The sequence below is a fragment of the Hyperolius riggenbachi genome, chromosome 3 (assembly GCF_040937935.1).
Source record: "Hyperolius riggenbachi isolate aHypRig1 chromosome 3, aHypRig1.pri, whole genome shotgun sequence".
NCBI lineage: Eukaryota > Metazoa > Chordata > Amphibia > Anura > Hyperoliidae > Hyperolius > Hyperolius riggenbachi.
In genome coordinates this window covers 173167360-173183389 of record NC_090648.1, presented here as the reverse complement: position 1 = coordinate 173183389, position 16030 = coordinate 173167360, and the positions used below count along the sequence as shown (strand labels likewise).

At 42.6% G+C, this 16030-nt stretch overlaps 1 protein-coding gene across 2 annotated transcripts in view; it reads right to left on the bottom strand.

Moving 5' to 3' along the window:
• ELL3 (elongation factor for RNA polymerase II 3) overlaps window positions 1-16030 on the bottom strand; it is a 118827-nt gene that overhangs the window by 13934 nt on the left and 88863 nt on the right. For both annotated transcript variants that reach the window (XM_068275279.1, XM_068275278.1), the window contains exon 9: window positions 13989-14046. In XM_068275279.1, coding sequence (XP_068131380.1) covers window positions 13989-14046 — 58 coding nt within the window. The remainder of the gene's footprint in view (window positions 1-13988; window positions 14047-16030) is intronic.

Genomic DNA, 16030 nt, shown 5'->3' with positions numbered 1-16030 from the left:
TCTCAGAGCTCACTCCAACCTGAATTATTACAAATGCTTTCTGTTGTAAGAAAGCACACTTTTGTTTCTCTTTAGCTACCACAAGTAACTCATTACAGGTCTGACATGCTGCTTTCAAGTTGGGTTTCCGGAAGGAATTTCATTGCAAATTAGGAAACCTTCTCTAATCTTCCATGGCACATATTCCTCTTTAAGGGACTTATTTATTAAAGTGGGCCTGAAGAGATTAAAAAAAAAAGATGCTCCTGGCCATGGGTGTGCGTACGAGGATGCACGCAGCCAGGGCCGCAGGAGACGGCAACTTAAAAGTCGACATGAACAAAAGTGAGCCATGGATGAGGAATGGAGGATCGTTCCTGGACTGCGTGGGTACAGCCTGCCTGCAGGGGGCCGGCAGAAGCACCAGGCAAGTGAAAAGCTTTTTTAAAAATCTCTTCAGGTCCACTTTAAGTACTATAAAATATAGAAATGTAACTTTATATCTTTTATATCAAAATTGCTGTGCAACTCTATCTCTAAACCTACAATGTGACAAATCACTGCTTGTCACCTGAGTATTATTGCAAGGTCTTTTCTTCTGAATGAATCTTCAAGTAAGTGAGCCTGCAATTCTCTCTCTCAGGCTGCTGACCTCCAGTGAACCCTCAGCCACCCGCCATGGTCATTATTTACAACTAGAACAAGGGATGTCCTCCTACTCTTCTTTGTCAGTCTGCTTCACATCATGTTTACATGCTTCATGTGACACAACCTGGTCAATGACAATGGAAGGGCAGAATAATATCTCCCCCTCTCACTGCAAACATTGAAACTGATCTGCCTTGCTAGATCAGGACACACTTTCATATACTTTGTGGCTTATCAGAGAAACGCGTTTTGTGCAAATGAAACTTTGTCCTTTTGCCAAGAGCTACAACATGTTACAATGCCAGCAGGAGTATAAAGTGACATTTATCAGTTCTTACAGGCAAGTGATGAGCCTGGACTAATATATTTTGGGGTCTGATTATAAAGAGGTCTTAATGCAATGTAAACTTGTCATTTTGGCAGTGGCGTACCTAGTGAATTTGACACCCGGTGCCGATTATTTACAGCCCATCCCCCCCCCCCCCCCCCCCCTCCAATTTTTATAAAGAATCAACAAAAAATTTTTTGATGGGAGAGTTGATGGGTTGGGGGCCAAGTGTGTAGCTGCAAAGTTTGGGGGATTTGGGGGGAAAAGGAGTAATCAGGATGTAGACGGCGCTAACCGCTATGAAACTCTGTACTTAAACAGTGCTGCAGAAGATGTCAGTGCTATATAAATACACAATAATAATATGGTAGGACATTAGACTATAGACTATGGCTATGGTACGATTAGATTGTGAGCTCCTCTGAGGACATTCAGAAAAGGGGGACATACCAAAGAGGGGGAGTCATAGCAGGAGGGGAAGGCGGGGGGGATAAAGAAGTAGAGGCACAAGACAGAGAGCCTGGTGGGAGAGGAGTAATGGCAGGAATACCTCTTACTAGGACTGCAGACATCACCAGTGCTTGCTGTTTGGCAGGGACATGCTGTTAAAAGAACCCACTAAAATCTGAAAAGAGGAAAGGGTCATGGGGGAAGACAATAGGGCGGAAGGGGGAGCTAGGAAAAGAGATAAGATTACCTGCAATCAAGCTAATCTAAATTGACTGGAGCTTGCTTCTCTGATTATTATTGATTAATTACTCTGATCAGAATAAATAATTAATAGTCCAGGGCGGGTAGAGAGGTTTTTTGGGGTGCAGTGGAGGGCAGGAGGGGGCCAGAGATCTCTAGTTTGTCCACTGGGTAAAGGTGCCGGACTGGTCAAGCATGTCTCCAGACCTAAACCCTATTGAACATATTTGGCGCATCCTCAAATGGAAGGCGGAGGAGCACAAGGTCTCTAACTTCCACCAGCTTCATCATGGAGGAGGGGAAGAGGCTCTTCCACATGTGAAGCTCTAAGTACTTCATATCTAAGAGAGTTAGGGCAGTGCTGGAAAATAATGGTGAGCACACAAAATACTGACACTTTGGGCAGAACTCTGACATTCTTACCTTAGGGATGTACTCACTTTTGTTGCCAGCAAGCAATGGCTGTGTGGTGAGTTATTTTGATGAGACAGCAAATTTACACTGTTATACAAGCTGTACACTGGCTACTTTACATTGTATTAAAGTGTCATATCTTCAGTGTTGTCCCATGAAAAGAAATAATCAAATATTTACAAAATTGTGAGCAGTGTACTCACTTTTGTGAGATATGTATATCCAAAACAGACATGTAATTTTCCGATCTGCCATTAGATGACAGCATTCCTCAGGGTAGTGCTAATGAATCTCCTGCAGTGGACTGTATTGGGGAGGACTGTCAAGATGCACTAATACAGTGTGTAGGAAGCCGCTAACATAAATGTGATGTTACAAAAGGTACTAAAATTAGACCTTAAGAAACTATGACTAAGCATGCAATTATTTGTTACATAGGATCTTGCAAAAAGCAGCGTGTACACAGAAAAACTGGAGCTGATAAATAAACCTGCATAAAGATTTTACATTGATTTATGTATTTTATGCTTTTTAACTATGTTCATTGATGTTTTTCCTAGTTATATTACTGTACTCAATACAGAATAGATTACTCAAACACAGCATTTATAATATATCTTATGGTCAGAACCCGAAGTTATTATTATTATTATTATTTAGTATTTATATAGCGCCGACATCTTACGCAGCGCTGTACAGTATATATATATTGTATTGTCACTAACTGTCCCTCAAAGGAGCTCACAATCTAATCCCTACTATTATCATATGTCTGTATGTATTATGTAGTGTAAGTACTGTAGTCTAGGGCCAATCTAGGGGTGAGCCAATTAACTTATTTGTATGTTTTTGGGATGTGGGAAGAAACCGGAGTACCCGGAGGAAACCCATGCAGACACGGGGAGAACATACAAATTCCTTGCAGATGGTGCCCTGGCTGGGATTCGAACCGGGGACCCAGCGCTGCAAGGCGAGAGCACTAACCACTACGCCACCGTTCTGGCCACTTCACGTTCTGGCTGGCCTCTTCGGGTTCTGGCCGGCCAATGTGCGAAGTGGCCGCTGCGTGGCGGCCAATGTTAGAAATTACATTTATTCCTGAAAGATTAATGTCTTTACATGCGGGCAAATGTAACAAAACTTAGTGAATTGAATGGAATTAAGCCGGCGGCAATGTAACAGATCAAGCCGCCGGCTTCAGCTCGCTCTCCTCCCTCCTGCCTCTCTCCTATAATGGGCAGCGGAGGGGACATGCGTGTCCCCCCAGAGTCGTTCGTCGCGGCAGGCAATCCTGCTGTTCGTTCCTGCAGAGCGGGTGCTGGCAGAAGCAATGTCTGCAGCCTCCCCGCTCTGCTTCCCTGCAGCCACAAACAACTCCCTGGGGAGACGCGTGTCCCCCCGGCTGCCCGTAGGAGAGAGGGAGGCAGGGGGGAGGGGAGGAGGCAGAGCAGAAGCCGGCAGCTTGATCTGTTACATTGCTGCCGGCTTAATTCCATTCAATTCACTAAGTTTTGTTACATTTGCCCGCATGTAAAGACATTAATCTTTCTGGAATAAATGTCATTTCTAACATTGGCCGCCGCGCAGCGGCCACTTCGCACATTGGCCGGCCAGAACCCGAAGTGGCCAGCCAGATCGCGAAGTGGACAAACTTCGGGTTCTGGCCGTAACATATACATTGCTTGCAGTGGCGTAGCAATAGGGGATGCAGAGGGTCCCTAGACTACTATGAGGCCTCCTTCATCCATTTTATTAGCTTTTCATTGGTGCTATGCTGGTAATGATGAACACCTCTGTATGTGCATTGGAAAGTAGTAATCCTCAACAAACAGTTTCCTTACTCTGATTACACCTCTCTGACACTGCAGATGTCCTTGGTAGGTTTTGGGGCTCCATATCAATAGAGTGCTTGGGGCTCCATGTAAAACTCGCACTGAGGCCCAAGCTCCTTACGCCACTGACTGCTTGGCTCTTTCTGGGGCTGGTAGTAGTGCCTGCAATGAGCACACAGCACAGACCATGGAACAGTGCCTTGCGATACTTCATCCCTTTTGGTGCTTGTCTTGTTTTCTGTTGCATTATAACTTGGGACGGAAATGGATTATTGGAGGTTTGCTCCATTTACACAACACGCCTACCACTTTGAAGGTAAACTATGTTTATTGTGAAACAAACAATAACGGAGGGACAAAAAACAGAAATCATGAGGGATCATGTTCATAGGTATTTACTCCCCGATACTTCAAACAACCACCTTTTTTGATTGTATAACACACATCTAGCTATTGGAATTTCAACCCATTTCTCAGACAAATTGTCCCAACTCCTAATTTCTTTTATAGCCCAGGCCAGATATATATTTCTCCACAACACTGTCTCTGGCCTGTTTGGCATATTCATGTCTTCATGTTGCTTACTTAACAGTTTTGCAGAGTCAGGGACCTTTCAAACGAGGTCTGTTTATATATTGATTATGTGACACATCATGTGAGCCTTTGATTGCATTAGAAGGAAATATTTGTCTACATAAGTTAACTGGTTGGACCAAAATGGAAATGAAAGGAAATTTAAGTGGCATTGAACATGACATGTTTGTTGGTGCCAGAAGGGGTGGTCTGAGTGTTCAGAGTGGTTGTGGTGGTGTAAAAGTGCGGGGGCATTTACTTGGCACACTTTGGGCCCCTTAATACCAATTAAACATGTTGCTATGGTTGCCCACTGGCACAGGAGTACCAACATTTTACTTATACAGAATGGTAGACGGTTGCTTTTTACAATGAGTCACATTTTGAGCGCAGTCCTCTGGACTCCGGATTCCCCAGACTTAAATCTAATTGAGCACATTTGGGACCATCTCAAACTACAAATGTTGCAATTTGGACTTTAAAGGGTAGAGGACTCAACCCAGCTTAGCTGACGTGAAGATACCCATTCATAGTGCTGGTGAAAATTTTGTTGTGGACCATCTAAATCAACGTTTGACAATTGGATCTACTGCCACGCAACTGTCAGATGCACTGCAATCTGCATGGTTCCAGATGCCTTTACCAATCATCCAGTATTTTACAAAGTCCCAATGTGTGTGGCTATCATCTATGCTGCTAGAAGTGGTCATAATAACATGTCTCGGCTAAGTGTGCATATCTGTGTAGACAGACTTCTGCAATTGGGACCATATTGTAAGGTGCACTGTGGCAAAAAAAACAATGCTGTTGTGTAATAGGGACAGCATATCATTCTCCATAGAGCTTGTATGAAAAATACCTCAAAACACCATTTTATATCCTCTGAACAGTTGCTCTCTGCGAGAAAATCAGCTGTTAGCAATGGAGTTAGTGACAGGTGTTCCCCTGTACCACACATGGGGTTGATTCACTAAGACAAATAGCATGCCTTAAGTTATCACACCTTATCAGAGTAGCATAGCGAGCGCTACGAACTTATGCTTGCTAATTGGCAATGCCACTCATCCTGCCCTGAGCCCCTGCGTGTTCGTAGTGCTCGCTATGCTACTCTGACAAGGCGTGTTAACTTTGATAAGGCATGTTAACTGTGATAAGGCATTCTATTTGTCTTAGTGAATCAAGCCCATGGTCTTCCTTTTCTCTGTGCCCACATATTCTGTTTATATCTGCATCCCAGCTCACACACAGTGTATGTGAGTCAGGGAACACCGGTACTCATGCCAGATATCTGTGCACAGATTCACTATGAAACTATGGATTTAAATAGGCTCATGTAATTCACTTGGCTCTACCCTGGGTTCATCCATCCATATAATATTCTTGCGGGGGTTTTGTGAGAAATCTTGTTGCTTTTTGGTGGTCTGTAAACAACTATAAATAGTAGTTCCCACTTTGTAGAGTATCTAATCTTAAAAAATTCTTAAGATTAGGAAATACAAAGAAACAAAAATCGAAAGCCCAAGATAGTGTAAGCTGATATGTTGGATGAGATCTTATATAAATGAAATGGTACTCACTATGGTGGGTTGCTTCTCAAGCAACCACTGTACCGGCAGATTGGGAGGTTAAACCTGACCCCATTCCGGTTAAAAGTCGCTCTCTGTAGAAAGAAAGGAATGGGGACAGCACCCCTCCACCAAGGGTGGACTGAACTATGTATGGATGATAAACAGAGGCAGCAGAACAGAATAAAAACTATTAAAAACACTTTACTAAAGGGAGGTATTGGGGGACTTACCTCCCCCCAAAGACCAAAACAGTCTGTATTAAGTGAAAGTTCTGTAAAAACTCCAAAATTTTGCAACGCGTTCCTCGGGATTCAATCAGCTTCATCAGGCAATAGAACAGGAGCAACTGTATATTGATGTCAGCAAGGAGCTTGCTGAGCTCAATATACATGGAGGATGTGACTTCCCTTTTGAAACTGTTTGTAAACTTTTGAAATTGTTTTTAATTGTTTTTATGTTGTCCTGATGCCTCAGTTTATCATCCGTGCATAATCTTACAGAGTATTATTTCTGAGAAGCTGCAGTTTAGTTTCAACCCTTTGGCAGGGCCCTCCCTCCTTGTGTATCGTACGGTACTTGATTGTGCATCCTGCTCACAGAAAAGTGTGAACTAATATTATTGGAACTGCTACTCCAGTGTATGATCTGGCATAGAGTCTTATTGCCTATTACCCGTATTATGTTGTCTGTCAACCCTATCACCATTGTTTGTTGCCTTATCTATTGTCCAGCACTGCGTAATATGTTGGCGCTATATCAATTCAATTAATGATAATACTAATAACCAAGGTCCTTTGCCTTTTCACATTTTCTTAATGTATGATATTAACACTGGGTGGCACTGTTCAGCTGTTTCTGAGGGTGAACATTTCAACACAACAGACCTGCAACATCAATATGTTATTTAGCAAAATGTACATTTTGTTTAAAAGATAGTGATGTGGTTGACATCCTCAAAGCTGTAACCTAATGTCGTAACAGCTGTTTTAACAGTCCATCATGTTGTAAGTGACTGGTAGAGATTATGTAATTGCAATGACATGGCGAGTATCTGAGGTTCTATGTCTGATATGTACAGTTGATTTAAGAACATTGTTTTAAGAATTGTTGGAGTCCGATTCAAAAATGTTTAAATGCAGACAACATGTAATCTATAGAGCTTGTGTTGCATTAATGTTTAGTATCAATATATTCAACTCAAACTGCCAATTCTAAACTAGTTTTAGGATGTGAGCAATCAAGCAGGTTTTTGACAAACCTGACCATAGTTAGAATTCCAATAATATAGTTTCTCATTCTTACCAGATCAGTGTAGGTATCAACTGAAAAACGTTTGCACAAATAGCTTTATTTTAATCACTGACTGGTGTAACATGATGGTCATCGGGTTCTTTCTTTCTCACCTCCTCCCTCGGTCTTGGCACACTGCACCCAGAGCCTCTTCTCTCATGAAGCAAGGTGAAACATTTGCATCAGACGCAGAGATTACAGGGGCAGCATGTTTGTACTGTGTGTTTGCACATGCAGTCAGAGTAGGAGAAGCGAGAGGAGAGCGAGCGAGGTGAAGAGGTCATCACTGGGGAAAGCAGCTTGTTGTGTTTTGTGAGGAGTAACTCAGGCAGCAAAAAGTCTAGGACCGGCCCTGACTGCACCCTGATCAATGGTGGAGTACCTCACAACCCTGTTCAAATCTCGGCTCTTCCTTTTCAGTAAGCCAGGACCTATTCAGTCGGTAGACCTTGGGCAAGACTCCCTAACACTGCTACTGCCTGGAGTACACCAGGAGAATAATAATAAATGTTATTTGTCTTGTCTTGATCTATTTATTTATTTATTTCTTTAATACAATAATACAATACAATAACATTTGTAAAGCGCTTTTCTCCCGTAGGACTCAAAGCGCATTGTATTGTATTTATAAAGCGCCAACATATTACGCAGCGCGTAATCAATGATGGAGTACCTCCCACTCTGATCGGTGGTGGAGTACCTTAATGTAGATTATTGGAGTTTTGTGTCCTGTATCCTGCTCTGTACACTGCATTGGGAGAGGTAGGGCCAGGTCTGCTAGGATCCCAGGACGTAAGAATGGTACATGTTCCCACCCAGCCATTTCTTCAGTTATTAAAGGACAACTGAAGTGAGAGGGATATGGAGGCTGCCATATTTATTTCCTTTTAAACAATACCTGTTGCCTGGCAGTCATGCTGATCTATTTGGCTTCAGCAGTGTCTGTATAACACCAGAAACAAGCCTGCATCTAATAATGTCAGAAACACATGTTTTGCTGCATGCTTGTTCAGGGTCTATGGCTGAAAGTATTTGAGGCAGTGGATCAGAAGGGCAGACAGGCAACTGGTATTGTTTAAAAGAAAATAAATATGGAAGCCTCCATATCCCTCTCACTTCAGTTGTCCTTTAAGGTTTGTGACTTTCAAGCAATTGCTATCATCCATTTGGACAATTACACTATGTAAAACAACTACTAAAGACACAGTATAAGCTGAAACAACAGGTTAAAAAACGGACCTCTACTCTATAATTGTTGCTCACACCAACATAATGGTCTTTGTCTGTCATGCTGCCACTATTGTCTGCCACCCTAAGAAGACAGACACAGGGACAAGCAGCAATCTAAAGTGAGGAGACCTAGCAGCTGGGACCAGTACAAGCAGGGTTTGATGTATAGTGTCCATTTTCTGACCACTCTGATTCACACATGGTCACGCTGATACTACGACACAACTTAAACAAAGGTTTTTTTTACAGCCAGGCTATTTACTTATGGAAAGTACGGTACTTTTTCACCATGGTGTACAAGGCCAGCTTTAATGGTCATGGAGCCCTGAAAAATGTCTTAAAATGGTGCACTTATTTGGATCATTGGCATCCCCATACTTGAAGCAACCCTGTATCAAAGAAAATACAAAAATAAAAATGGGTACTTGCTTCAGTAGAGGGAGGGATGCTTCCCATGTCCTCCAGGACCCCAGTGATCCATAGCTGGGGTCCTATGAACATATCCGACAAGAGCTTGTTGGATTTGCTCTCATGGCCACACCCCCTACATGTAGGAGCGCGTCTGTACTGTATGCAAGTATGGTCACACTTGCACAGTAAGCCAAAGCTGCTTGTCCACCAAGAAGAAGAGGGTCCTGGCCAGTGGTGGTGGGGTTGAGGAGGGCATGGGAAGCTGCTAGAACATCCAGAGGCTTCCCTCTTCTCAGTTAAGAATCTTTTTTTGCAGATACAGGTCTACTTTAAAAAAGGGTTTTTACATTTTTTAAAACATAATAAATATTGAAAGCAACAGAACTTGGTGTGTTTGTTCATATACAATACTGGACCCTTGAACAGTTTATTGAACGTAAAGGATATGCCATATTCTATCAGAGCTCTATTGATCCTTGACTAGACTCTAAATAGTCACTGGTCTTTACTAGAGATGGGCTGTTGTCTCGGGTGGGCTACAGATTACTTTGCTGCAAGAGACTAGGAGGTTGCTGGGGTTACCCTACAGGAGACAAGAAGAACAAGAGGATAAACCCTGCAGTGTGGAGAAGGTGAGGCAGAACAGGGTCAGGCCAGGACTGGCAGCTGGCATAGCCAGATTGAGGTCACAGGCTGAGATCAGGGCCGGGCAGAGCAGGGTCAAGGTCACAGGCTGAACTCAGGATTGTCATTTGACAAAAGACTGACTGACTGACAGACAGACTGAAAGGATTTTGAATGATGACTTTGGGTGACTTAAATTGAAAGTGTGTATGTGCCTTAAAGTGTACCCGAACTGAAGCTCGGGTACCAAAATCAGATACTTACTCATCTGAAGAGAAGGAAGCCTCAGGATCATATTGAGGCTTTCCTCTCTGTTCTGCTGCCTCTCCCCCCCCCCCCCAAATATTAGCAACAAGGCCTTGTCGCTAATCCTATCGGGGCCGTGCAGCTCCTCTTCTGCATTCATTGCAGCGCAATAGCTAACTGAGCCCACCCGTGCATGTGCAGTAAGCCGGGCTCTGTGTTACTGCACATGTGTGGGTCGGCTCAAGCTTCTAATCCACAGCCATTAATGCAGAAAATGAGCCACATGGCCACAATCGGGGTGGGGGTGGGGGGGTGGGTCATGTTTACCAACGGGGGGACACTGGACCACCAAGTTTAGCCTCAATAGGATCCTGAGACTTCCCTCTCCTCATGCTAAGTATCTATTTCTGATCCTGAGCTTCGACTCAAATTCAAATCTCATCCAGGACACAATATGCATGGAGTTTGTATTGTTGCATGTGTTTGTCTTTGCATGTGCTTCCTCTGAGCTCTCTTTTGTTATCTCCATATCCCAAACACATACTGGTATAGGGAAGGGTCATTTTTTTTGACACCACATACATTCATATGTGAAAATACACTCACATTCATCCACAACAACATTGTACTAAACAAAGAAAACACACCCGGCATGTAAAAAAATGCTGCAGCCTGTCTGAAAATGTTCCATGCGTACGCAAACATCAAACAATGTGAACCATCGAGTGAACCACCCGGTGGTTAACATTTTGCAATATGGAAAACTATTTACAAAATTTGGCAGACGCAAACCCTGCCGAAGTTTAAATCATAGTAATGAGACACCCTTCACTCAAAGAACATGCATTATTTCACATTGCAGCTTTACGAATAAGAATTTTTTATTATGCTTTCCTTCAGTATTTTCTGCAGCATAAGCTTTGCTTCACAGCTGGTAGATATAAGCTCTGCTTGTCAGTGTCCCATCTGTGCAGCGCCTCAGCTTGGGTGGAGTAAGCATGTTGTGCCAGGAGACTTATCTCCTTATGCATACTGCGCTTAACCTTGAAAAAGACTTCTTGTCACCAGCCAAGGGGGTCTCCTAGCAAGGCTAATAAACACATGTAGCAAGGGACTTCATGCACAGTATGCACATAGGGAGTGAAACTACCGTAGTTATTTTTATACAGCTTGTTTTTTGTTGTTGTTGTTTTTTGTAATGATTGGTAAACTGTGCATGCTACAACACTATACTGTGGACCACCTGGCTTTCTAAACTAAGGGGCTGATTTATGAAAGGTAAGATCATTTTTCACTGAATTTATAACGCCACAATAGTGAAAATGCTTCAGAGAACTGCAGCCATAAAGGAAGCCATTACGTAGCATTATTGAACGACTTCCTGTAGTAATAAGTCAGTAGTAACACAGAGATAACACAGAGAGGCAACTGATGAGTGGTGATGCTTCTGTTCATTAGCTTGCATTGGTATTGCTGTCTCTGGGATTGGATTACTTATGCAGGATGCCTCAACAAGCGATAACACATATCACTACTTTATAAATACCAACTCCTATCAGTTTTTATTTTGAAATCAGCATTTAGTACCACTACAGTAGTTCAGTAATAAGTCTTGTGACTGAGCACTAATCATCCCAATCAGTAGCCAATATCCCCTTTCCCATGAAAAATCTTAACCTTTTCTTGAATAGATCATCAGGGGGGTTGTGTGGCTAATAATGTGGGGAAACCCCTCCCACAGTGTGATGTCATGACCATGGTCTTGACCAGGGCCGCCATCAGAGATTTTGGGGCTTCTCACACATCATCAGGCCTGCCCCAAAGGGCCCAGCCACTGGCTGCTGTGCCCTCCCACTAGCCAGCCCACCCCATGCCCGCCAGTAATTGCTTTCATAGGATTAAGGATACCTTAGTGGAAAATAAAATGAAAACCGGGGGAGCAGGTATGTTTAGTGGGCTCTCCTCATGGCCACCGTTCACCTCCGTCCCCCTGCGTTAGTAGCAACCCCCCGAACTTACTTCCTGGTCAGGTGGGACACGGCTTACTGCGCAGGCGCTGCCCAATGAAGCGTATCCTTGTACACATTCACACGGCCGGGAGTGCACTGAGCAGGCACACTACATAGTTGTGACGTCACAACTACGTCGCTCGCCAGCGCAGAGCACTCCCTCCTGGCCATGTGAATGTGTACAAGGATACGCTTCGCCGGGCAGTGCTCTGCGCCAGTGTACTACGTAGATGTGACATCACAGCTACGTAGTGCGCCTGCGCAGAGCAATCGCTCCTGGCCGGGTGAATATGTACAAGGATACGCTTCGCCGGGCAGTGCTCTGCGCCAGTGTACTACGTAGTTGTGACATCACAACTACGTAGTGCGCCTGCGCAGAGCAATCACTCCTGGCCGGGTGAATATGTACAAGGATACACTTTGCCGGGCAGTGCTCTGCGCCAGTGTACTACGTAGATGTGACATCACAACTACGTAGTGCGCCTGCGCAGAGCAATCGCTCCTGGCCGGGTGAATATGTACAAGGATACATATTCACCATGCAGCACCTTTGCAGTGAGCTGCGACCCAGAAGTAAGTTTGGGGGGTCATTACTAATGGAGGGGGATGGAGTAGAACACGTTTTTCATTTTATTTTCCACTAAGGTATTCTTTAATTCCAGCGGGAAGAGGGGGGCCTGGGCCCCTCACTCTAGTGTTAGCTGTCCCCCGATAACGGCCCTGGTCTTGACAGTTTGTTGTCTGTGAACCTCGTTGCATTGCAGGATATAACGTCTGTTTCCAACTGCTAAGCCAGCAGGATCTCCCTCTGTGCATAGAACTGTCAGTAACAAACATTCCGTACAGATCACCTGACAGAACTAAAGATGTCACCACCAGTGATACATTTCAGAATGTAAATCAGGAAGAGGAAAGATTTGGTCCAACACTGACTAAATAATCTATACATGAATATTGCAAATAATAAGCATAGAGGCGCTCTGTACCTGGCTCTGATACAACTCTGCCCCTTTATTTGACCTGAGGAAGTGGGTGCAGACCCACAAAACACATTGCCTGTGCCTATTATAATACATAGTTAGATGAACTTGTCGTTATTCAGGTAAGCCACCTCTATTTTTCTATTATTAGCTGTTTTAAACTCAGTTTTATCTACTTCTGGACGGCTCTTACCACCCTTGTGTTCATTACGTTAATTTTCATTACAGTTCCTCTTTGACACAAACCTAATCTTAAAATGAATTCAAGAGATAATTGATTGTATGTGCAGTAGCAATGGTATAGAACTATCCTGATGTCATACATACTGATCTTAATCGTAAGAGGTTACGTTTTGCCTGCAACCATATCAATGTGACCTAAAACCTGGTTCATTTAGCTCCCAACAAAAAGAAGAATGCAGTGATCCTAATGGCAATATGCATGTACATTTACCAAAGCGACTGTTGATCTTGATCATACAGCTCTCATTGTCCCCAATGACTTATCAAACTTGGGAGAACACAGATAATGAGGCTGAATTAAGCAGTTTACAATCAGAATACTAGGTCCAGCATAAACCTTCAATTTTTTAGTGGTGTTTGACCTGTTATGGGTTATGATAGTTTAATGGATGTGGTCAGGCAAAGTTGTTAGGTTAGGTGAAATTACAGATAGGAATACGAGTTATGGTTAATGTTAGGCTCAGGAGAGAGTGGTGTTTGGGGTTAGGCACAGGGCAGAGGAAGATGTTAGGGTAAGGTTGGGGTCGGGGAAAGAGATGAGGCAGTCCAGTTGCAAGAGGCAGTCAAGTTGCAAGAAATATTCCAGAGTTGTGCACTTAAATGTATTATGCCACCAGTTAAACAGCACTGGGTAACCAACACTGTAAACTAACATACACCTAGTGTGTGTATACAAGCCTTTAAGAGCACTAGAGATGAACTTCTTGCATTCAAAACTTAAAAAACCCCATAAAGCCATCCACAAATCCAACACCTATTTTGTCATATTTTAACATAACTCTTGCCTCCTTTGGACTCTTAGAACAGGGCAATGCCATTACAATGATGTTATGTTTAGGCATACATTAATCCTCTGGGCTGTTTTGGACCTCACTATACATTATAATAATCCAGACTTGTACATATTTATATTTGAGACTTACTTAAAATAATCTGGGACTTCCTCTGAAGGTAGAGCTGCTTCTGAGGTATCTTCTTTTTCTGAGAAAAAAATCAGGTATTGGTGTTTGTTTACAAAACATAAAGTAAAAGAAAACAAAGACCCGAAAATGTGAACAGAAACCTTTCTTTAGCGAAGTGGATGACATAGAAAGAATGAATTGCCATTTACAAACAGACTACAATATTCCTGCAATTAAACTTGCACAATCCAAACTTTTATTGAAAAACTGCATATTGAACTTTTTCCAGAGAATGTTCATGTAAAAACAACGTTTTACACATAAAGAAAATAAGTCTTTTCAATTTAAATAAATCCAAGATAAATAAATGTCTCTTTTCTTTAGTTGGAAAATAATACATCTGACAATGCATGAAAAAGGATAATACATGGAGGCGGGTACAGTCTGAAAATTACCATGGACTTTCAGTAAACAGGAATAGATTTCTGTCCTTGACTGAAATTGTGAGATATTAACACTACAAAAAAAATGTCCATTATGTTATTACTGGATTGGATCATTTAGTTAGGAGACACTATAAGGGCTCAAACCCACTAGAAGCCTTTTCTAAGCGCTAGTGATTTGAAAAAGCTCTTGTTAATGCAATGCTATGGGGGATTTTTAGAAAATCACATCGCTCAAGTGGGATCACACCCAGAGCATTACATTAGCAAGAGCTTTTCAAATCCCGACTGCTTAGTAACAGCCTGCTAGTGGGTCCCAGGCCTAAGACTGTGGCTGTTGTCCTAGATGTCATCAATTAGTTATCATAGCTCTTGGTATTGTCCAGTCCAAACATCTGTTTTGGGATAACATCCTAGAGCCCATGAGGTAATATTAGGGGTGGCAGCTGGGTATTTATTGAAAATATACCTACGGTGCCATGCGAACCTTGTTTGGCGAAATTTAGGCACATAGCTTATAACAGAACTGCAATATTTAGCAGCCAGGAAAGTGGATTTGGGAACTTGGTTTGTTAATCCTCTCCCAACTCCTTAGATATTTTTATTAATTGTTAAGGAAATATAGTAAGACATAAATGGAGAAGTGATAAAGCTCTGATTTATGGTGGGATCAACTGAGAATCAAAGCTTGCCTAGTGGACTGTCTATTGTTCTGTCTTTTTCTCTGAATGCTTTTCATAACCCACTTTGTGCTGGTGTTTTTATTTATGTGTGTGGTGAAATTATATACCGTAAGCATCATTTGTTTCTTTTTTGTTACCATCATCTTTGTTTCTATATACAGTACACATTGGCATCACCAAAAGCTTCAGCAATGACATCACACTGGAGCTTCCATCTGGGACTTGTCAGCTAGTGGAGCCAGACCAACCACACCACTGCAGTGGTCCAGTCTCTCATGGTGTCTTTTATTAGGGGGCGTGGCTCTTCCTCTCAGGGTGGGTGGTGTGTAGTTGGTGTGTGGATCTCTCATGAGCTCTCAGAATTTGCCCACTTTAAATCAGGACCAATGCCAAATAAAAAAACAGATTCACAGCAGTAGAAATGATCATTCTCTGTATCATTATGTACCCCTTGTTTGTTTTCCTACTTTGTACAGCGCCACGGAACATGTTGGCGCTTTATAAATCAATAATAATTAAAGTCCTGCTTTCTTGGTATTATCATCACTTAGATATTATCCACGTAATTATTGGCTAGCATTTATATTGAAGTCATTGTCCTTTTCTCTTGGACTTCTACTTGGATGGCTGGCTACACTAAGGTCCAGTAAATAATCTATCAGACCTCCCTAATATATCTAGATGGCTGTTGTTTAAACCTAAAGCCTGGTACAGACATCCAATTTTGATTGGCCAATGACTGGTCAAATTTACTACCTCCATGTAGTATGAGGGCAAACAGATTTTTAATATTATGAATAGTCTGGTCAGGTAAGCTCCCATACTACATGGAAAAGGTAACATTTGCCAATCTAAATTGGATGTGTGTATGTACCTTTAGGCCGGTTTTTACACCTATTTCTGGCTTTGTGGTGGGAGTGTGATGCTCTGGCCACAT